Source organism: Nomia melanderi, chromosome 13, assembly GCF_051020985.1.
Source record: "Nomia melanderi isolate GNS246 chromosome 13, iyNomMela1, whole genome shotgun sequence".
Lineage (NCBI taxonomy): Eukaryota > Metazoa > Arthropoda > Insecta > Hymenoptera > Halictidae > Nomia > Nomia melanderi.
Window position 1 is genome coordinate 9,381,679 of NC_135011.1, and position 25,768 is coordinate 9,407,446.

Consider the following 25,768-nt stretch of genomic DNA (forward strand, 5'->3'; position numbering starts at 1 on the left):
AAATCAGCCCAGTTGCGGCACCATGGTCCGATGATCGACTTTGAGCGCGAGTAATTCGATTTGCCGTGTCGTTAGTCTAGAATCCCGAGATCGCTGCCAATTTCCATTTCAAAGCAAACGAGGGACGAGCCGCGTGTGCGGCCGCACACCTATCGCCCCAGTCGCGCTCTCGAAAACGCGGACCCCCCAGGTCGCCGCTACGATCGAGCCTGAATAGTCTGTCCATCGGGACCGCTTTTGCGCTATTGGCAAAGTCGGCCCTGGTGTTCTTCCGTCGTCGACGATTTTTCTTTTTTTTTCCTTTTTCTCTTTTTTGAACGAAACGTTTTCGTTGGACGATTTGGCAGCTAGTTACTAGGGATGCAGATGTTGCGCTGTGACATATGAATTTTCCGATGTGAATGTCGGAATAACATTGATTATCAATCGTGATTGATTTTTTTGGGTGTAAGAATTTTGTTTAAAGAGGCATTTTTATCGAATGATTTGGCGGCTTATTAGTAGGAGATGCAGATGCAGATCTGCATAAAATTGTAGATGTACATGTTGCTATAATATTGATAATATTGATTATCGTGAATGATTCTTATTAGGTGTAAGAATTTATTTGAACGAGACATTTTTATTTAACAATTTGACATTTCGTTAGTAGGAGATGGAATGATTGTGACATATTGCGTTTTACCATATAAAATTGTCAATGTAAATGTTAAAATAATATTGGCTAATAATTATAAGTGATTTTTTTCAGTGTAAACACTCTGGACACGTTTACAATATATTTACAATACACATAACCTAATGCAGAAAATTATAAATTTCTTGCTTCTCATAGAACAATTAGAAAAAAGTGTTAGAGGGATGAGATGAATAGAATAAACAATATTATATTTACTTTCAATCTAACATTAGGATGATTTAATTCATTGAAAATTTCGCTATTGAAACACATTTGTTACATTGTCTTCAGATATAGAAAGCTCCGCTGTGATTGCAAAACTTTAATGTCTTCTAAATGAACATGCCTTCGAGCAGGTCTCATGGAGGAACAGTTCATCGATTGTTCCTTTCGCATTAGGAAGTACTTAGTAACTAACCGCCAGTTTACGTTGGTAATGAAAGGAACTCTTTTCCATTCGTATTTTTGGAATAGAGTATGATCAAATGTACGAGTCACTGTACATATAATATATCATTTTGTGTTATCAATATGAGATATTGAATATTATAATTAAAATATTATTATAATATAATATACAGTATTACAATTATAATAATGTAAAATTATAACACTGCAATTCAATGTATACAATAACATAGAACATACATACTTATATTATAAATATATTAAATTCAACGTGTAATATTAAACAATAACGAACAATCCTTTCACCGATCACGCAATTTTATTCGACTAATTACTGCCGAAAGAAGTACACTTACCACTAGAACTACCGAACCAATCAGAATAATTAAATTTCGGTTTCTATACTACGCAATTATTGATATCCTCGAAGCATTGAATATTCAAAATAATTTTCAAAATAAATATTTTCACTTGAATACTATAATGAATATCTGAATAAACTGAAAGCTATGCATTATAACAATGTTTATATGAATTACACATCAATCGTATTAAATGCTCGGTAGTTCTAGTGTTAAAAATCAAAATGAAATATATGAATTCCGTAGAGAATGCAGTATATATCAAGGTAGCAAAAATCTGATTCTATCTGGAAAGAAGAATCACAAGTACGCCATACCTCCGGCGGATATTGCATACGGCGAGAATTTTGTTTCGGTGACGTCGAACGCACCGCTGATCTAAAATCGCTGTCGAGGGGATATCGAGAGAACCGGAGAATTTCCGTCGCGATGAATTTCTGTGCTCGGAGAAGTCTGGTTAGCATCTGCCGTTTCTCGTGTACTGCGACGATGATCTGATAGAACGATCGCTTTAATAAGGAAGAACCGTAACGCGAATGTAAACAAGCCAGTCTAGACATTTAATGTCGTCTTGACGCGAAGGCGCAAGGAACTACATCATACTCGAGTCTTTAAAATACTTCTAGTGTAATGTTTGTTATCTTCCATACTGTTTTTCATTAACCAGTTGCCCTTTGCAGTCGAATGTCACTATAATGGCGGTTTCAAGCTTCAACATCTAAAATCAACTACAAATGAATAATTTAATTATTTATCTAACGGGAGACTGACGTATGGTTTTTTCCTTTCATTATTTAAGGCTTCGATGTGTAATTCAATTGTTTACGAAAAGAAACATTAGAAGTTAAGATAATCTCGTCCGCAAAGGATTAATAGAAAATTGTCGACCGTTAAGGGTTGAAGCAATTCAGAAATATGTTCTGTACCCTTAAGAATTAACCAGATAACTACTTTTGATAAGTGTGCACGTTATCTTAACACTATTTCCACTGAAGGTGTCAGAAGATATCTTCTGAAATTTTCACTTAAAACTATTTTCCCAGTTTAATTATACATCCTCTACTGAATTTTGGAAATTTCTTATAGTTAATTTTATAATCGTTACTGAAAAAGTCGAATAGTCAATTTAGAATATACGATAAAACTCGGAAAATAATTTTCATTTAAAAATTCAATAGGTGTCTTTTAAAGCTTGAAATTATACAAACTCTTTCAACGATGTAACTCTTTTTTGTTTTACTTTAGGTTTTTATTAAAATATACTCTGACTGCTTTCGTCCTGCGATTGACGAGTACACACTTCATTTTTTGATTTTATTGCACGCAGAACGGGAAATTTTTGAAACTAAATTCCACAGTTAACAGGTTAACACTTTGGTGTTAGATGCATTTAAAATTTTCGGACTTTTTTTTCATAGTTAGTGCATACTGGGATATTTTTTACCCCTGCTGATTGAGCTTTTTCTGTAAAATTGCGTGTTCCTAGGAGTTAATACATTGCAGACCACTAGTTTCAATGCTAACTTTACTCGTTGATTATTTATGTTTTTGATGAATGAACATGAAGAAAGATTTTACATAAATGTTAACCTTTAAGTATATAACTATATAAAATATTGTGAATTTTGTACCTAGTGAAATTTTCGTTATATAGTTGATAGTATTGCTATGTAGATATTTGAATAAGTAGAAACAAATAAATACAATAAATTTGTTTATTAGCTAGCACAAACAAAAATATTTAACATTAATCAGTAATTTTCAGTCTCCGATGGTTAAAGGCTAAATACACGAGAATTCTTGTGATGCATATTGTCATGTGTTAATACAAACAAGTATGCAGACATGAGCGATATGTTTATAAAGATTGAAAAGTATTATTCAAATACTTTAAAAATACATTATTTTTAAGTACATTGTTCATATATTAAAGAAATGTTAAGACATGTAATTGCGACTAATGAATTAAACATTTTATTTTAATGAGTTTCGTATGATTTTTAAAGAAATATTCAACGTGAAAACGTGTGAAGGAGTAAGGTTTTGTGTTCTGTCATTTTTACCCATTACTTTGAATAGGTTTATAGTATACTGAAGGAAAATTCATTTATCGAAGCAGCAGTGAACGTGGAAGTCCATTATTTGACTTTGGTAATTGTATTCATTAGCAAGTCTGATAGTGTGCGAATACTTTAGTCCGCTTAAAATATTATAATGTTATAAATTTCTATTCAAATTAGTTGGCACATTACGGAATATGAAATTTATCTTTCCATATTCATCGGAATGAATGTAAAATTAAAGCTGCTTTTGTTAAATTTCTCTTACGAATTCAATTTAATTTATTTCTTGCAATCTTGTCATATTAGACATCGAGAAATAGTATTTGTCTGGCAATGAAAGAATGCAGTAGGTATAATATGAAGTATAATGTAGAATAAACAATAAAGTTTAAACATAAAGACACATGGACAATGAGTTGAAAAACTATGCAGAAAATATTAATAACATTTTTCCATGTAATACCTCGAGTTTTAGATAATCGCGTTTGGAAATTTATAGCTGACATGCTATCAATAGGAATTAACTCACGTTTCTGTTCATAACTCACCATTTCTACTTCCTCCGAATATCAATGAGTGCTTGTTTTTCGAAGGGGATTATTTTAGGAATGAAATCTTCTATGATGCAGTATTATCCTACATTTTCAGGTTATAGTTTTTATATTTGACAATTCGTAGATTATATTATTACAAATTTTGTAGATCACACTTCTGTAAATTTTATAGATTATATTTATTGAATCTATACAGTTCTATCTCTATAAATTCTCTTGCATTCATATTATACCACTATTTATTAATGCAAAAATTATAAATACATTCTTTTTATTACTCTTTCACGTAGTTCAAGTTTTCAAACTTTTAACAACTTTTCCCCTAAGTTTAAATTTTAATATATAGTATAGTATTTAAATATAATCACTAGAAAAAAGGAAACCAGCTATCAATCTCTCGTTCTTCGAATAATTATCTTATTCAGCAACAACTCTCAATTTTAAGTACCAACCATTAACATCGCGTTAGCAACTATATCAAACTAATTTAGATATAATCACAAGAAAAAAAGAAAACCACATATCAATCTCTTATTCTTCGAATAATTATCTTATTCAGCAACAACTCTCAATTTTATGTACCAACCATTGATATTGAATTATCTCTCAAACATCGAACTAATTTACGCGCCATTTCCGCACCATTTCCGCTATTAAAGATCAAAGCCACTCTCGTAGCGTCATTAGAGCCGCAAAGGGTTAAATCATTCCAAATTCCAGCTGTCCATGATCCTACGTTACTTCTCTCCCGTTTGGAAGACGAAGGAATACAAGGGACGCCGCGGGAATTCCGCTTGAACCAGTTACCCGAACAAGGCGGAACCGTAAAATCGGAGACAGTCGGTTGACAGCGTCGCACTCGACTCCTCGGAAAAGCGGCGGCGCTTCATAAAAGCTTTCCTGCGCCGTGATTTCCACAGAGGGGTGCCCCCCCCCCTCCATTCGCTTTCCAAAACATTTCCTGAACGTTCCGAACAAAGTGTTAGGACTTTCGGCAACTGCTCTTCAATCCGGCGAGTGTGCCCGGTTACCGGAAGTGTACTTCAAGAGCAATTTTAAAGCTCGGCACCGTGCCGATTTCGGAAAATTATGCAAACTCACGGAAACTCTCGTAATTACGTTATAACCGTGTCCCGACGCGGCATCGTGCCACGACGAAACACGGGACGAGAGTAATCGCGCGTGATTGCGTCGCGATAGCGTCCGCCATCTTCGCCATTTTTTTCACCGGCGAGGAATGCGTAATAACTGCGCCGCGGATTTTCACGTGGAATTCTGCTTTTAAAATTGAAACTGAGGGAAAATATAATTACAATTCGCGAATGAATCGTTTCAACGGGTTAACAATTGTAACGAGGAATAGAATTTTGCGAATGTCTGTGTTGTTCTTTTATGTAATATAAAATATACATTCTTTAAAGGTAATCATTTCTAAATTATTTTAAACTTTAAAAGAATCGTGTTTTAAATGTTTCAAATTTTAAAGTAGTAATTTTTTTATTCTTGTAAACTTCAGTGTTTATTTAACAAAAATGTCTCGTCCTAAAAAGAATTCTTCCACCTAAAAGAAATCATTCATGGTAATCAATACTGTCAATATTATTCCAACACTGACATTTATAATTTTGTTTTTTAGAAAAAAATATGTATTCTATACCTTAAAGAAGAATAAGCACTTCATCTGTTAAACATTAATTAGGAAAAAAGTGACACTGTGAACGAAAAGGAAATAAAAATTTCCTTTGAGTAAAACTATAATAATATTCATTGCATCCAATAATGTTAACACTAAAGTTACCAAATAGATCAAAATGATACGTTCCTGATGTCTTCTTTTAAAATGATTAAAGAAATTGATTCAGCAATACGCAAACTGAATTATAAGTACTGCTCCGTAGTTTTAGTGTTAATTTATTTCCATATTGTAGATAATCAAGTGCATGTTCGATCAACATTTTCAATTAAAGAGAATGAAACAATGAGACCTGTGAATTAGTTGAACATCACCTGGTATCCCATTCTCAGAAGTCAATCTACGAAGGAAGGAATATTTTTCCTTGTAGTAATCACTCAGCGAGACTAAGACTCCTTCCAGCCTTACAGGGTGGCAGAAACATGATGGCTCGACGAGGACTTCAATTTCGTTAAAGACTTCCGTTTTCCTTTCGCAAAACAAACACAAGAAGAGTACAAGCTACGTCATTTAAGAGTGACGATAATCCATCTTCGGAAAAACAATGGCAGAATGTTGTGGCATAGCATGGAACAACGCCGGATAGAATATAACGAGACAATGACGCCTCGATACTGAATCCTCTTTTGGTAATTAGGTGAGCAAACACCAAGATTGATTGGCCAACGAAAAACCCGGTGGTCTTGAAACGCTAGCAGCAAGCTTCTAAGCAATTAATTAACATGCCCCTTCGGGCTTTAATTATGGCCAGATTAGGTCCTTAACGAAACTAAAGCTACTTTCGCTTTTTCAGTGAGGTATTACCGACAAGGCTATTGTTTCTAAACTGTATTTGGTTTCTTGTCTTTTTCCTTTGATAGAAAAAGTTAAGACGTTTTGGATGAGTTTATACAGTAATTTTGTTGATAAGTGGAAAGTATAATTTGAATACAAGATCATGATTATTGTAAGATTATTGGATATATAAATCGGAAATTCGTTTTATTTATTTTTTGATGAACTGAATGTATAAATTAATCATAAGATTGTAAATGTGGTAATCGTTACAATATTATGGTAATTATTACTATAGTTAAAGCAATGAGTGATCTATTTTATTCTTTATGTGATTATCATAATTGAAATGTTAGACTGAATGAACTTTATATTTAGAAAACTGTATTTCTACGAAGTCCCATTTAGATTTCTTTTTAATTTCATAAACAGCACTTTATAGTGAATCTTGGTCACCAACATAATTATTAAACAATTGTTTTAATAACTTGTTATTGAAGACGCAAACGTTATGTTGGTCGATCAACCATCATTGTCGATAAATATTTGTACGAAAACACCACTAAATTCTGGAATTTCGAAAGAGCAACTAAGCCTCAGAGAAATTCTAACATTTTCCAAGATGGAAATGCAGCAGCAGCAGCACCGGCGACCATATTTTGCATGCGGAATGAGCTCGTGGGCTCTAGACGAGTCTGTGCCACTTGAGTTCTTTACGAAAAACATAAACGTGTGCGAGTGCGTGTTAATGACGTCGTTAGTCATGCGACTCCGTTGACAATTGGCTGCTTGAGGCAGTCTGGAGTCTCATGGTCGAATTCTGTATTTCTGCACGCAACCTTTTCCTATTCGCATGGAATTCGTCAAACTGCTTATTAAATGATTCACTCATTAATTTATCGATGGAAGGAAAACGAAATTTAGGGTTAATCCAATCATTGACAATTGAGTGCGATATTCACAATGAACTAGACAGAATGTTTATATAATCTCAGTAAAATTTCATTTCATTTATATATTTTTACTATAAAAATCTATTTATTAATTAATTTAACGGGCAATTTATATATCGAATTGTCAAGAAAGAATTTTTGTTTCTTGTTACAAAAGAAAATAATAAAAATGATTAATCACAAATGCTATTAAGTAATTTGATTAAATAATTGTAGTTAATAAAAGAAAACAATATTATTTGTATTCCACAGTAACATTGTAATAAATAAAAACACTATTTGTGAATAACTCACGCCATTGCTTATAATAATGACGCTCACACACCTAACACAATGTACAACTACTATTTGCTTTCATCATATACACTCGCTGCGCTTGCATTTTTTCCCAAAATCAATTTAAATTTCATTTCTAAATGCGTCCTGGAATGTGTTGTAATATGCGATTGCGAAGATAGAGAAATATTTAGAAATATACCGATGACCTTGACATCTCTGGGAGACATGACCTTGAAAGGAGAGATCTCTGTTCAACACCATTGTCCTTGACCTACACATTTTCCGATGATTCCGGATTCAAGAGAGATATTTCACTCTACATAAATAATGACGCTTCGCCTATAAAATTTCGGCCGATAAGTTTCTAACGAAGAAAGAAAATGAATTTTGTCACATCTTGGATGTACTTTCCAAGATGATGTGAGATCTTTTTTTGCGTAAAAAAACATCACTGGAAACGCTAATTAACGAATACTAGAAACATTAATACAGAAGCATTTGTCAGCTGATTTTCCGGCAAATTTTTATTCTCCGTAAGACTTTAATAGAAGCTAAAATAAAAGTATAATTTACATCTCCTATCGGAAATTCTATGTACTTAAAGGTAAAATAAAAATTTACGGAACGTTTATTAAAATGTTTATTTTACTGCATTTGATGTGATCATATAAGTCACGAGTGTATAAAATCTGTAATTGACACGTAAAATACGTGAATTTGAGGTTAAAATTCGAATTTTATATATTCAAAGTTGTTAGACATTACACAAAAATTTATCAGTAATTCTTCTTTCCTAGATTACTATACTATGATACAATTTTTGAGTTATCAATTTAGAAATATTGTTCAACTAACTAGTGATGAATTATTATTCATACATAATAAATTTTTAAATAGTAAATTATAAGTTTCCAAAAATTATGCTTTAGAAAGATTAAAAGACGCAATTAATCTTTTCTCTGGTAGCAGAAATCAGGGTTCTTTCTTTGTTCCAATAAATGTCTAGCCTGCTGCTGCATTTGTCAAAATAAACAGAAAGATGGGTTCAGTCATCCAGAAGAGGAAAAGACAGCGCGCGATCCATATCGGGGTTGGTTCTATTTAGAGTCCACTGACCCGCAATTCACATCGATCATTCAGCGGAAAAAAATGGAAATCGGTATCAATACAATCCCCATAAAACGGTCCCGACAAGCCCATTTCTAGTTTCTTTCCGGTTGGAATATCGAATAGGGAAATTCCTTGATTTTTGATGAAGGGTAGAGAATGTACTGACTGAAAATACAATTTTATTAAAATTCGACAGCTATAAAGTAGCTGATAGAATTACATATTATTCGGAGAATAAACGGAAATTGAAAGAGCATCGTGCCAAAAAATGATTCCATCGGATTTTATCAAATATTCTAACTGTTTTCGCAGTAAAGAAATATGGAACATTTCAAATAGTGAATAATAATCTTTTCAGAATGCGATGAAATAAATGATCTCATTATATTTGGTAAGTTGAAAACATCTTATAGCAATAGTACATTTATTATAATAAAACAGTAACACAGAAACAAATTATTATAATGAAAATTTGTTGACAGTACATATTTCTGTAAGTATCTTCATGGATAAATTTAGAAAAGCTGGAATTAAATGTAGATTCATTTATTTGTAAAAATAAAATGATGTTGGATTAAATATTACTACAATATTTTATCTTCTGTATTTTAAAGGTATATTGCTAGAAATGCAAAATATTTCAGAATATAATAATTATAAGACTATTAATTTGTTCGTCTCTTTGCATTCTGTTAAATAGAGAAGAGATTAATTATACAAATACTACTGAATTTCTGGAGCTTTGTATTTATTTATATTTAGGTACGTTGAGTTGCGACACAATAGAGTTGTATAAAATAATCGAAGTTGAACAGTGCATAAAATACACCTCTTAAACTTATATAACCGTATTTTATTCCTAATAATAATAAAAATAAAAATAAGATTTGAGGAAAATGGTGAGAAAACGAAATCATTAAATTCTAAATCGCGTTGGACCTCAACGCTAAGCTATACGTAACAGTCGATAGCTATCGAAGAAGAAATAAAAGACATCGTAAAGGTGGCGTTTACAATCACATTGCGAGCAGCCTTCGGCCAAGCTTAAGCTACAAATGGTCACAACTGCAATATTTTCTTATTAACTTTAAATTTCTAGCCAGCAATTTGTGTAATGAACCCTTACAGATTGACTCAAAAGTTCTAAATTTATTTGAGAATAAAGTTAAATTTAGTATATTAAACTAAATTTACTTGAATTGAAGAAAAACATTTTATTTGAATCCCCTTTTTTAAATGAAAAATAATGAGAACATTTCATTTGGATAGATAAGCTCTTTACTTTCTAATTAACAATTGATAAAATAATAGTCTTATTTTAACACTGTCAAAAAGTATAATTACTTTCTCGCAAGTCTCATAATGTATCATTAATATATATCATCACGTTCACGTTTCTGATTGATGGTTTTATAAAATTTGCAAGCACGAATTACCGGCCGTACACACCATAGTTGCATGTCGGCGATCGTAATTAGATGGATGTTACATCGAATACACGTTGCACACGTAACGATCTCTGCTTAATTGCGCGTCGTCCCGCCGACGAATTCATATTTGTGCACCATACACCTCGTTATCCTTTGGTATTATCGGAATTAGCTGACCCATTTAATTAATCATCATTGAACTGATCATTTACATCTACGTCCTTATTATAGTCTCTTCACTGTCGCTGATTAAATAAAATTACCGACTCAGGTGTTGTGGTAACCCTCCACAAATCTGGATCAATTTATTATTCAGTGCTTCTAAACGAATATACCATTGAAAATTTGAATTAGTTAGGGATACATATACATACAAATCAAGTTTATATTATGTATTTCGTTTTAAATTAGTTCAACATTAAATATCTTTTATTACAGGTGGCATTCTTAAATTACACTTTTCTAATAAAAAACAATTAGAAATAAATGTATTCTTAGTACGAATCTAAAACACTAATTTGAAAGAGCATTTATAAAATATATAATTCTTTTTAAACTTCTTCTTGTGTTATATAATTCTCTCCTTACACTTTTACGTAAAAATGAATCAAACACTTATTCAAGTAATCGACATCTCATAAATTTAACAAATAAAATTCAAACAAATGCAAAATCTTTAAATTTAAGGAAACCATCTAAAATTCATGAAGAAATGCAAGTATAATTTCTTTGAATAAATTCTATTGACACAAAACTTTACAACCAATAATTATTATTGGACAAGTATCAGTTAACCCATTTGTCGAGGTTTTCCAACAAACCTCGTAGTTGCAATATTTCATTAAATAAAATATATCGTCTTTACAAAGTACAAATGATATTCAAGAAAAGTAATCTCCTCTACTTACTGTACACTACACCATACATTACAATATTATATGAAAATACATGTAAATGTAACTTATTCTTCATTATATAAAACGAAATATCGATCGTCACAAATACGCGACGCTGGTAGCGAACGTGTTAATACAGTTGCCCGGCAATTTTAAAGAGAAACTATCTCATGTCACCAGTTATTATTCTGTAATTAAATATGACAGTGAAACAATCTAAATAATCTTCAGTAAACTTTATTCATACACAATGAATTGAAATGAAACTTCGGATATATCTTTTATATAACTTTTAATATTTTACACGAGTTAAACCATAGTTAAAAATGTGTTAACACTAAAACTATTGAGCAGTTAAATTGATTTTGCGAAATTCCTGTATAGAAACTTCAGAAGTGCATCAACTGAAACTTTAATTGATTTATAATTCAATTTGGATATTGCTAAATCAATTTTTTTAATAATTCCTTAATGAAACATCTGTGTTACATTTTTAATAATAGCAAAAAGGTGACATCAAGAACGGGTCATTTTGACCTACCTGATAGTTTTAGTGTTAAAGAAATGTTATAAATAAAATAGCATTGAGAAGAATCGAGTTCTATCGATTTTTGATGGAAGATTTCTATGTTTGTATTACATCTGAGTTAGGTCAAAGTTTCGCTTCGTTACACCTTCACTTTGCACAGAGGTAGAAAATATAAATTATTGCGAACGCTGTGAGAATAAATTTTCCAATAAATCTTTTCAATAATTGTAAAAAGAAGATATCAAGAACGGGTTATTCTGAAAAATTAAAAAAAAATTCCGTTCCAAATCGATGGGAGGCGACACCGTTGTCACCGATCGATTCAAATCCGCTAGAATCGGTTGGGAGCCAATCGAACTCAGAAATTGAAAGGAATCCGTGGATACGACTCTTTTGCACTTTGTCCGGGACGTATCACGCGATTCCATTATCGAATAATTTATCTGCAGTTACCCCGAGATGAAGCTGTCGGCCCCTGAAAACGGGATCACGATACGGCCGGTGCATCGAGCGTGAACAGAGCGCCGTGGAGAGTCGCGAAAGGATCGATTCCGTAGTACCAAGGGAGAGAGCCCCTCCAGTCCTGCCTCCGACCTCCCTTCGAGGTCGACGGAGGACTGGAACGGAGGCCCTGCAACGTCGAATCGGCGGCGAACGGTTCCAGCTCGCGCCCTGCCGCCCGTTTAATCGTCCACGATCCAATTTTCGTGATTTCGAGCCCCTCTATCATCCCCGGCCGTTCACGCACGATCAATACTAGCGATCGATTCGAATCTTCTTTTGAAAAAACAACGGTTAGTGACTGTGATGTTACGGAACTTGTGAAATATTTGATTTGAATAGTTTAAAGGAAATAATTCATATCTTCTACGCTTAAAGAAAAAGTTGCGTGACTATAATACTTCGAAAATAGTGAAACAGTTGATTTAAATATTTCGAAGTAGACGATTTGAATTTTATTCACTTGTAAAAGGAATTTCAGTGACTGTAATATTATGGAAATTACGAAATATTTAATATAAATATTTTAAATTTGAATACATTGAAGTAGACTATTTTAATTGTTCGTGGCTTAAAAAAATGAAATTCGCATCCTTTATGTGTTCAACAAAAATTGCGGTGAATATAATGTTACGACAGTGACCAAATATTTAACTTAGATATTTTAAATATTTAATTTTAATTTTAATTGAATTGATATTTTGAATTTGAGTACTTTAAATTAGACAGTTCGAATCGTCTACGAGCTTTCTAGTTTACCGGAAGCTCTGGAATATTGACACGGAAACGTACATTTTAAGTTTTATATTATTCACACTGGTTTCCAACGGCATATTCGTTATTTCAATCTTGCAATGGACTTCTGGGGCATGTTCCTCTGAAACTGAATGCACAATTCCTCAAAAGTTTGGGATTACTTATTCAACCAGAATAAACAATGCATCTGTTTCATATTTATATTATAATACTCAAAATTGTTGATATTTGAAGTTAATTAATACACCTACACAAATACTATGAAAATATTAATCTTTATTTGTTTTTATATCATTTTGTCAAAACAATGTATTATTTTCAATAACGGCTTTTCTATCCGAAAATTAAAATCCTGAAAAATTAATACAATAGAGAGTTTAATAAAAGTGCCTTCACTTTAATATCACTGACAGAAAGCATTCATAAAAGAGATGAAATTTTATTTAGCACCAATTTCTCAAATTACTCTATAAAATCGTCTATTTGCACGAATTCCGCAGTTTACTGATCGCCTAGTGCAAAGGTGAAGTACAATGACCCTGGCTGTGCAATAAAATCATTCCGAACGCTAAAATCCAATAATCCATAAACCCACCGAAGCCGTACGAGTTAAATACAAAAATCAATAAAATATTGCTACCTGTTGAAACAGGAAATAACAAGGATAAGATAGTAGGAAAAAACTCTTTTATAAATTTACTAACGTCGTAAACAACAAACTATAATGTTATTCACGTGTTTCATTTCCTTTCATGGACGATGACTACTGGAATCGATTCCAAACTTTCAAAAGGCACTACATCATCGAAAATGCATATTCATAAGCTGCTTTTGTTATTCTAAAATTTACGTGTCTCACATTTTACGTAACTTCTAATACAAATCACGGTATCAATGGCCTCCAAGGTTCACAGTTTACATAAGCCTGAACTAATTCATCCACATCGTGACTCTTTGCACGAAAGGCAGCAAGGAATATAACGCAAAACAGAAAAGAAGATATTCCACTAGACTTACTCAAATCAAAAACCAATAAACTGAATTATTTCTTTCTTTCATTCTTTCTGATAAATCGTGACTACTGCGAAACAATCCCAATTTTTCAACCAAAAACGTCCACCCAAAAAACTAATCCTTCAGATTAAACTTCCTCAGGCCCCAATACTTGTTCAGAACGTTCCAAAAAAGTATAGAATAGACTTAAAGAACTTGAGTTTTTCTCCACCTTCACAGAATCGAATTATTTTCTATACACATTAACCCTTCGCGAACAACAATTGTTTAAACTCCCAAAAACATTACCCATAAAAATTTGAATTGCACATCGAAATATTAACACTATATCTACCGAAATTTTAACTTAAAACTATTTTCTCAGTTTAATAATTCTTCCTCAATTGAATTCGCACATTCCTTACAATTAATCTTACAATCGTTATCGGAAAAGTCGAAAACTCAATTCAAAGTACAGGACTAAGCTGGGTAAATAATTTTCAATTCAAATTTCAACAGACGTCTTTTCACGCCTTCGCTAGAAACAGTGTTAAATACACTAAAAAAGGATCTCCAATTTCTCCAATAATCAAACCATTCATTTACTTCCAGTCTAGGTACCAAACCTTCATTCCAAAATACTTACCAAACATCAAACTAACATAAACATCGAGTTCAACATTCAGTAGATATAATTTAAAACATCGAACTTCAAAGTCGCCATTAAGATCGCCCGCAAAGGGCAAACCCAAACTCCAGAAACCCCATATAAATCCAAAAAACGGTACTCACGAACAAAGATGTTGCTCATCAGAGTAGCAGGCAAGCAGAACACGATGACGAGTACATCGGCGACGGCCAGGTTGACGATGAAGAAATTCGTGACGGTCCTCATCCTAGGGGACCGGTACACGACGGCGATAACGAAACTGTTCCCGATGAGTCCCACGACGAATACGAGTACATAGGCGACACAGTAGACAGCGGACATAGCCATGCTGTGCCTGTACAATCGATCAGGAATCTGTTCAGCGTTAGACAGGTTCACCGTTTTGCTAGCGTTCAGCAATCCCCCGTGCTCCTCCATGGTGCTCCTCGGGTTAGTAGTGATAGCCTCCGCGATCAGACTGTTGAGATAGCTCCCGAAGTCGTTTCTCATCTGCAGCAGAGTGGTGCCGGTGACCGGCGGTACAGCCGCGACGGTCGTGGGCGGCACGTTGCCGTTGTTGCTCCTACGCCGCGGATCGACGTCGAACTCCTCCGAGTCCGGTAGACGCAGGGATGCCATCTCCAGGAGGGGAGACGGTGGCTGCAGCATGGGGAACTTGATCGTGAACCGCTGGATCGAAGTGGTTTCGACCATCGGCCGAGCTGTCTCGGTGTGCTCTCGTCGCGTCGCCTAGCGATCCTCTATCCCAGCGTCGCCGTGTCGACGACCCCTAGCTGCTTTACCCTCTCGGACCACCTTTCGCTCTTCGATCCGCTGGCTCCGGTTCGATGTTCAAGCAGTTCGGGACTATTCTCGGGGAACATCGACGCTACCCGCAACCCGACGCCCGATCATTGGCTCGGAGACACCCCGGAGAGTGTTTACGCGAACCGGACGGAAGCGAGGATTCCTCTTTCCCCTCGTACACAAGGAAACTTGCTGGGCAGAGGTCTGGAACGGGGATTCCCCGACGACTGGGAGGGAGACAGTCGCGCGTGGGCAAGTTCGACGCTCCTCGAGAGTCAGCTGGCACGTGCACCGCAGCCCGACGAGTTCAGTTGCATCCCCTAACGCACGGGATCGTTGCTTGATAACTAATGTTTCACGGTTAGTTTATTTATTGTTCTGTTTCGTTGGGTTTGCTTTTCTTTGTAGGTTTTTATGGTTCGCTTTCAGTGCTAGTTCCCGTCTGAAGAATGTTCGTTCACGAAGGGGATGCGATGGGGTGAGATAGAAAAGAGATAAGGGTAAGGAAGGGTGAGCTGATGGTGCGCGCGAGTTGGTTCTGTGTGAGTAACGAGTGGGAACCACGAAAATGTGTCCCGGACGAATGCTGAGCGACTAATGAGCTTGGTTTAGAAGACGACTGCGAACTGCCGCGAGATGCACCCGTAGCGGCGGGCTGTCTGGCCGACCGCGCAGCGGCGCGCACGCGCGACATCCACCCGGCACATGCACCCGCATGCGAGGTACGCGCGCCCGTTGGGACGCAGACCTGCCTGCCAGGGAAACGGGGAAACCCCCGACGATCTCGCGTTGCTGGGCGAAATGTTGTTTCGAACGACTTGATCGGAGCACTTGCACTTTCGACGTTATTCCTTTTTTTCTGTTTTGATGCACGACGATTTGGAGATGTACAGTAGAACTTGTAACGCGATTAACAGTGTTGGCTGGCAATTTTACGCTGAAGCTATCCCCTGTCACCGGTCATTATTCCGTAATTAAAAATAAAAGTGAAACAATTTGAATAAACTTCGATATACTTTATTCATACACAATGAATTGAAATGAAACTTTGGATGTATCTTTTATATAACTTTTAATATTTTGCGTTTGCAGTATTCTACATTGCTCTATTTCTTAAAAATTCAAATAGTTGCTGGTGAAAACACGAGTTATATCGTGGTTAACAATGTGTTAACAGTAAATGTACCGCGACCGGTCAAATGACCGGTTTTAAAATTTGATTTAATAGTTTGTACTAAAGGTTTCTACTAAATGTTGAACTCGATGTTTAAGTTAGGGTAATTTGATGTTTGTTATGTATTTTGGAATGAATGTTCGATACCCAGATTAGAAGTAAGTGAATGATTTGATTATTGAAGAAATTAGAGATTCTTTTTCAGTGTATTTAACACTATTTCTACCGAAGGTACCGAAGACACCTTTCGAAATTTTAACTGAAAATTGTTTTCCTAGATCAGCTGTGCATTTTGAATTGACTTTTCGTCTTTTACAATAACGACTATAACAATTAACTACAGGAAATGTACAAAATTCAATTAAGAAAAGACGATTAAACTGAGAAAATAATTTCAGTTAAAATTTCAAAATAGAAATTCGGTAGAAATAGTGTTAAAATTGTTCTTCGTTCATTTAACTTTACATCAAATCCTATATCGTTCAATTAATCGGTGTTTCAATCTTTGTCTGCCATTCTATTTCTGTTTGCAATAAGAACGATTTATCGTTTAACTTGTTTACCTTTATTTTACAATCAATTATTTGACTGGTATATGAATAGGTATGTACAAAGTGTCGGTACGTTTAGTGTTAAAATATTTTCCTAACCAATTTCCCTTTTGAATAGTGGTCCAATTTAAATTAACCCTTTGTCGTATAATCTCTCTCAGAGCGACGCTTGATAAAACTACTTCATTCTTAATAATTTAGCAGAAAAATGAAAAAATTTGATCATTATTCTATGTCTACGATCACTAATTCATTTCTTACTACATTCGTTATTCATCAAATTACACGTAAGTTATTCGTTTTCTTAATTTTTTCCATATTATACCACTTTCATTACTATTCAATGCTTATGTATATAGTAAAAAAATGCAGCATAGTACTTATTCGAATAGCAAATCCCAGAAAACGCAAGGCTGTTTATGTTGCTCCCGAGTGGAGCACGCCAAGCACGTAACAACAATAATTTCTAAACTTCTATAAAGAAAGTAGAACGAGAGCCGTCGGAACAATTTTAATGGCGCGAAACTTTGGAGAAACTACCTGTTTTGAGGCTGTGAATTCTCAAGCATCCAGTTGCGCCATTGTTGCACCGATACAGTTGATTTCTACTGTGAGTCGTTACGCGAAATCCCTGGATTACAATGTAAGTTATGTGCTGGTTGCACAGTAACACAGACATCCCTGGATTACATGATAATGGGCGTGTTCTGATATTATCGGCAACGTTGAAGTTTCCATACGCAGTGTGTCAGTGTGCCAAGCCTCTTGAAGATGCGTTGACAATTTAATGTAACAAATTTGCGTCAATTATTTCAAGTTTCATTATATCCGTGCCAATGAAATTCTACTTGGAAACACGGCTTTGTGCGACGCATACAATTTCCACATGAAATGCACATTGGCAACTTTACTCACACCTGATTAAATATTTATTCAACTCCGCGTATCGTGATAATCCAGCAGCTACATCATCGTTAATAGATTTTGTAATATTTGAAACAACTTGTCAAATATTTAGTCGTGCTCCCTGTAAGAGAAATATTCATTTCGATGTATTGTTCTCTGTAAACGAATATTAAACAGGTTCGTTTCAATATGAGAGGAACTGCACTGATAATACGCGTTCGATCTGTTTCAAAACCACTACTTTCTTAATGTTATAGTGATGTAGTTTAAATTGAATATAGTTTCTTATATTCAATCATTTTAATTTATTAATTTCAACGTATAGAAACAATTAGAAATACATGAAAAAATTAATTGGGAAGAAGTATGATATGTCTAGATTTATTTTAGGATTAGGAAAAGTAAACCTTTTACATATATTAATTATATACATGAAATTTGTGGTGAAGCTATTGCTTTTTTAAGTAGATTGTAATGTAGTTCAAGTTCAATATATTTTCTGATCTTTACTTGTGACGCAGATAGCACAAGATGGTAGAAAAAATTAGAAATACCAATAAAAAATCAATTATTTCTGATCTCCTTGAAAAATAATGTTAAATATCTAATAATGTAAAATTAAATATTAAAGGATATATAATAAATTATTTATCGCGTAAATTGTCGCATGTTACATTGAATGGATTAAGTAAACGGTGAGTTTTATGAATTTATGATATACTCTGTCATGTAATATATTACTTTTATTATATATAATAAAATAGAAGCAGCAGTGAAGATATAATTAGCGTTTTGTTATACCTACGGTAGCATAAATAAATTTTTGTTTCAAATTCTTTTCACGAAGTACCAACAGTAGAAATTTGCATAAAAATCCGCAGTTTAAAATGGTACTAGCCACTAAAAATTTTTATTCGCACACGGACATGCAAAAACTATGAGCTTTGTTTTTATTGTTGAAATATGGAGATGTTGTACGAATATTACTTGAAAATGTTGTGAATAATTTGCAAGTGTATACGATCACGGAAACTGTTCAACAGAGACTGCGAGAAAAGGGAATTGGAAGAGCCTGACACTTCGTTGAAATATTCGAAGTAAAATATTTTTATTTTTTTATATTGCACGCCGGTTTTCACAGCACTGCTGAAATTGCGGAACTCTTTCCGACCTACCCGCAACCTCACCCCACTCAGCCCGGCTGCTCGTCGAGTAATTAATAGATTACCTACAGAGATTCATGAAAATGAATATTTAATTATATAGAACATTTTATTACGTTCAATCTTGAGAAAATTTTGAAAAATCGTGGAATATGTGAAATGTAGATTTACAACCTATCTAAGACAAATAACCCTGTCTGTTTTTTATGTATTCTCTGGCCCAATTATGTTTTCATGAATAAAATATTATTTTTAATATTCTTCTATTTACTGGCGATTTTAATTTTTTAGAGATACTTTCGTATTTGAGAAAAATATACGAAAACTGGTATATACTCATATATGTGCTTGTTCTTTCTCTCAATTTATGTCTATACCATTGGCATAAAATGAAACAAGATTACTTTACAAAAACGTTTTCTGCATTTCAACCTTAATTTAACACTAGAACTACCGTACTAGGCAAAATAACTGATGTCGGTTTCTTCTTTTCACGATTATTGATATCATAAAAGCAGTAAAAATTCCAAATGATTTCGGAAATGAATAGTTTCACTTGAATACTATAACAAATATCCGAAATAATCAATTGTTACATTTTTTATAAGGATTACATGTCAATCATATTAAATACTCAATAGTTCTAGTGTTAAGAACTCGCACGAACTTCTTCCTAATATTATCGCGCTGCAAATCAATGGTCACCCTTCCACAACAAACACCAACAATCCCGAACTTCGATAGCAACGCGCGTTACGCATCGTCTGTGGATTTCCTGTGCGACATCGCGGCCAATAAAAATTCGGGAATGAGCATCCACGGATTCGTCAGCCAGGACTAGGTTCGAATTGAATTTGGCATTGTGCGCGAGATCGATCGCGGCGTGATCGGTCTCGCTCGCTCAAGGATACTCCCTTTTCTTTTGACAGGGACCAGAAAACGAAGAAGATTCCCGGCGCTGCGTTGCGTGATTCCTGGGAAATACGCAAGATCGATCAGGAGGCACGTGCTCGCGGGACGTTCGGCCGACTGTAAATAAAAGCCCGCAATGCAGGGGAACTTCTACACCTTTGAATGAATTGTCTGCAAGGTGCAACGGCCTGCTTACTCGGCTACATTCCCGGCGAAACTGGATTCGGTAGTTTGTCACTGCATGAAAATCGCCACGAGCGAAGCTGCTGGTTTGCCAGTGTTTACAATTGAATGTTATCTTTGACCGATGGTTATGGAAGTGACACAAAATAATAATGGTTTGACTCTATATAGGATAAATTTTTGTTCATGACTGTAAAAAAATGCATGTAGCATGAAATAAACCACGAACCACAGTCTAGTACATGTTTACTATTATGTACTACATTTAATGTTATTGATTTCATTGAAAATAGATTAAATATCGGTTTACAAAGCGGATTAATGAACTATATATTTTTATTAACTATTACACGGGTTAACGAAAGGTGTAACAAACTATTTAGAAAACTTTTTTGAGTGGTTTTTGATTTAATTAAATGCTAATATTATGATTATTAATTTTGGTAGTTGATAACAATTATAGTAATATTACAATGTTATGAATTATGTTAATATTAGATTTTAATTCATTGAAGAATGTTGCACAAGAGTTTTCATTTTTAGAGAACTCAAAAATTGCTTGTAAACGACTCGAGAATTTATAACGAGCTTCATTAACTAACTAATAATAATTTATTATTAAGAATATTACTAATTTGTAATTTATCATGAATAATTAATATTATTGATTTGAGATCCGTGCAGAAATATTTGAAGTTCTTTGACGACTGATTAATAAGAAGCGAACAGTTCGAAAATACGTGACTTTTTTAATGAATGGTAAATTACGGATTAATTCTCGAGAATTCGACTGCCTGACAAGGAAATCAGAGATTTCTCCTATTGGTGGATATATTGTAAGTGGTTTCCGATTTTAACTTCTAATTAGTTTCATCCTGAAGGAGGAAGGATACGCGTCGATTTTCCCCATTCACAGTGATGAAGTAACTCCTTTAAGGTGAAGCGTATGCGGAAATTTAATTAAATAGAATGGTCAACGTTTGACTCGACCGCATCGAGTTTGTGAGTGTTTCCAAACTGTAAAATTTTATGGTTCTATTATACCATAAGTTAGTCTCCTTCTGATTTTCAAAAGCTTCTTGAAAATGGAAGTAAATTGTCGTCTGATATTGGTAGCTAAGAAATGGCACTTGAAAATGAAAGGGTATTAAATAGGAAAGTGTCACTAATATCAATAATTCACAGGCAACAGAAGCAAATGGACGTTTCAACCGCTCTTTTAATTGAGTGCATTAACATTAATGCCATTGGAATCAAAAATTGTATAAGTTTCATTAACAAAATTAAACGAGTTATAATTGACATCAAAATAAATGTGTAATTGTTTCTCAGATAAGTATAAAATGTGCACTGTAGAAATAAAAATTAACAAACAACTTTTTGCTCAAATATTAATGGGTATATTGCATTTGTATATCCGAATTACATACGAAATTTCAAGTTTTATTTAAAATTTTCTATTGTATTAATTTATACAATTAATTAATAGAAAGAATATTTATATGTACAATTAATTGATAGAATTAATATTTATTAATACCATTAACGTATACAATTATGTTACATAATTAATGTATTGAATTATCCCATAAATACTACGATGTTTTATATTTCTTTTATTGTAAAAAATAAAGATAAACGCGCGATACTGTTTCTAATCTAAAATGTATTCTCCTTCATTATCTATAAACCGTCTATCTACACATTATAATTACTTTCAAAACCATTTTGTTTACCTTTATGTTTAAAAATAAAAGAAATATGAAAAACCACATTATTTATGAGATGGCCCAATATACATGATTCATTCATATAACCAATTTATATAATTAATTGTTATTTTCAAAGAATGCGAACATATAATGTCATTCACTTTACAACAATTAATTATGACACGAGACCCGGAATTCCAGAATTAGAAGCAGGAAATAGAATTCAGGAAATGAAGAGCACGTCCCAATGTTCGTCAGAAATCTCGGAAAAATAAAAAGTTCCTCGAAAAACGGGAAGTATGGAAGCCGGGATATTTTACAGACACTGCCAGTCAAACTATAACGAAATCTTTCCGAGCTTGCGTCTCCGGGACTCAAATAAAATGAGTTAGGTATCCGCGATGGATTGTACAAAACGAATTCCAAACTCGTCGGAAGTTCCGGCAAGAGAGACGCTACCGTGGACTAAGAATCGGAAAGCGGAATCATTCACTGTTTCTTCCCCGGCATTTCGTTTTAGAAGAAAACCAAACATTTAGTCGAAACACTGCGTTGTATCGTAAGCCCACAGCGTTTTATTTTCGAAATAAAAATGTCTCAGGATGCCATTGCGTTTATACTAAATATTGTGTATTATTATGCAGTCATTTTTCCAAACGATTATGTTAATAGATTTTTTACTTGACATGAAAATTCAGTATTCAAATAAAAATACTGCAAGTATTCTTTAACTATTGAATTGAGGGTGCAATTTGTTTTATTAACCTTTTGAATGTTTAGTGCCGCTTAAACTTTGGTTCAATTTAAAAGATTAGACATATGGAAGTTTTTCAATTATTTCGCGCATGGTATTTTGTATTTTTCAAAGTTTAATTTAAATATTCACGTCGTTAAAAATCTAATAATACGATCTTACGAAGATATTTTACAAAGAAACACTACATATATATGTGGTAACCTTACATATAGAGTATATAAATGAATCAATGAATTATAATGTATAATGTATCAGTGCAAAAATAATAAAACATACTAACGTAATAATAGTATATTCATCCTAATATGCTTTCATATTGTACAATATTTTAACTTGTTAAAGAAAAGTGGAAGTTAAGAAATATTACATACCACTTTCCATTTTTAACAAAAGTCGTGACATTATATTTTTTTCCAGCTCAATCGACGAATATATTGAAAATAATAAAATGCATCATATTTCAATGCATCCTACGTTTTAAGACTATGTTGTACATATGTTGTTCCCGTTAGGTTGTTTTTTCCCCTTGAAATGGCGGTCGACTTTGTTACTACTTTTCTTATCGTGCCACCCACACTTCGGTACGCGGACGCCTCCACTTTTCCCAGTCACGTAAAAACGGACGCCAATAGCTGTCCAAGAATTTCTGATTTATCCAGGGGATAAATCGTCAAATGAGTGAACACAACTTCGTCAAGTATTGACACAACGTTGTTCCTGATTTCTGGATTTACCGGGAGCTCGTTCTTTAGGTGGAGAAAGGAAACAGCAATGCTTACTTGTTTCCTAAATCTCTGACTTGATTTCTTGGACTCAATGTTTAATCTACTTTGTTCAGTATTGAATCAAGTAATCAAAACATTGTTAATTGATTTCTTAAGTGAAATAAATGTTCTTTTTGTTTAAAAGTGTGTTTTATATTATTGTTTATATAATATATTTTACAAATTATAGTAGTCTTTAAAATTTTAATTAAAGTTAATTTCACAAATTAAATTAATTTATATAGTACGTTTTAATGAATACATTAAAACTGCGATTAAACACTAATCACTAACAATGATTATTTGTTTGATGAATGAAATTTTATTCCCTTTTGAATTAAAATAATATAATGGTTTTATTCTGAGGAATGTAATTCATATTTACACGAAGAAGACGTTTAGGTAACTTGTTGATTGCTAATCTCTGATAGCTTGGGTATTGCCGGCCCTCCTTTAGATATCTTGCGATCGTATTTCGCATCTTGCTGGCAACAAGTTTGAAGTCATAAATTAGAGCTCACACTTTTCAGAATATTCTGATTCTGGTGGTGTTATACAAGACTTGGTACTAAGCTCTTTACTATATATTATTTTCGTCGCTACACCGTTTTTATTATCAGAGATTACGTAGCTTATATTATATTTATCAATAAATTATCCGAATACCTTTTGATAAATTCAGATTCTTGAAATCTGTAAACAACATATTGAAAAATTAATCTGTATTATTAATTATGTGATGAAATAATAAATTATTTATTAATATACCTAATATATATTCAAAGAAACTAAGGAATTAAAACTTTTGTTCTAACAGTGACTTCAAGAAAATTATTTATAAAAATAATCAATTCCACCATCTCATTTGATTAAAGAAACATGAAATTAATATCTATGATTCATCGATATCTATTAATATCTATATTTCAATAAATGCTACCGTTACTCTAATACGCGAAATCGATATAAACACTTAAAAGTTACAAATCTGGTTAAACAATTACTATTAAAGATTCCGACAACGATTTCATTATGCGAAAATATAGTATCGCGATCATGGAATGTTGAAAAATTGTCTTGAACCTCTTATTTCTACGTGAAGCAGTTTTATACAATAGCGAACGATCCACGGATTACCGGAATAATAAATTCTAATGTACCACACGTCTCTCTTAGAAATCCACAGGTGTTTAGACGCCATAAATGCACATGGAGACTTGTGCACATGGAGTACCGACTACACTACGAGAATTTGTAATCTAGGAAACTTAAAATTTCTCATCAGGTCTTCTTCTGGCTGTAAAACGAGCGTAGGAAATCATATTATACCCGAGATGAATTTTTCGTAGCTTGATTGGTAAATAAGCAACCTCATCTGTCTACAAAAAAATAAGTCAGAAAATTGTTTTTGAGTGCCAGTGCATCTAGTATTTTTAACAGTTAAGACTGCTGGTACTTTAAGCACATTTATCTAATATTTTTGTTAACTGTATACTTATTTTACTATAATAATTATATTAAAATATAAAAGTAATAGTATAAAATATAAAATATGTTTCATAATATTTATTAGTTCTGAAAAGAATTTGAAAAGTACTAATATATAATATTATTAATATTTCTTACATAATATATGACAGTTGTTACAAGTAATAATAATTAACAGAATCTTTTACATCATTATATTCTTTCCCTAAAGAAAAAAGAGCCCTACGGCCATGTATCAAAATTGCATGAAATTAAATTAATCTCTCAGCTTACAATTTCTCTCGCAATTACGCTACATCATTAGACCTACTTTGTCGTTAATAATTTGTTCCAAGAAAAGGGAATGTTCATTATAAATTCGCGTTTACTCTAAAAATTAAACATTAACAGCATCAAAATACTATCTCATTCTACTTGGAAAAAGAAATGAATGATATTCCTATGTATCAAATTAATCTTAAATTCGTCATCATGAATCTAACTCTACATTCCGAAACAAAAGATCAAATTACAATTTAACACTAGAACTACCAGTCAAGATGACTGGGTCGAATTTTTTTGTTTCGCAATTATTAACATCTCAAAATATTCGAAATGATTTCAAAAATAAATTATTTCACTTGAATACTATATCTGAAGAAATCAAAAATACTCTGTTGTTACAATTTTTACAGGGATTGCATACCAATCGTATTAAATGCTCAGTAGTTCTAGTGTTAATG

General features: G+C 33.3%; 1 protein-coding gene across 1 annotated transcript in view; it reads right to left on the minus strand.

Annotated features, from left to right (window-relative positions):
- SIFR (SIFamide receptor) overlaps nt 1-16,067 on the minus strand; it is a 108,510-nt gene extending 92,443 nt beyond the window's left edge. Inside the window, exon 1 of the mRNA XM_076373462.1 lies at nt 14,773-16,067. Coding sequence (XP_076229577.1) covers nt 14,773-15,343 — 571 coding nt within the window. The 5' untranslated portion in view covers nt 15,344-16,067. The remainder of the gene's footprint in view (nt 1-14,772) is intronic.
- Nucleotides 16,068-25,768: the final 9,701 nt, after the last annotated feature.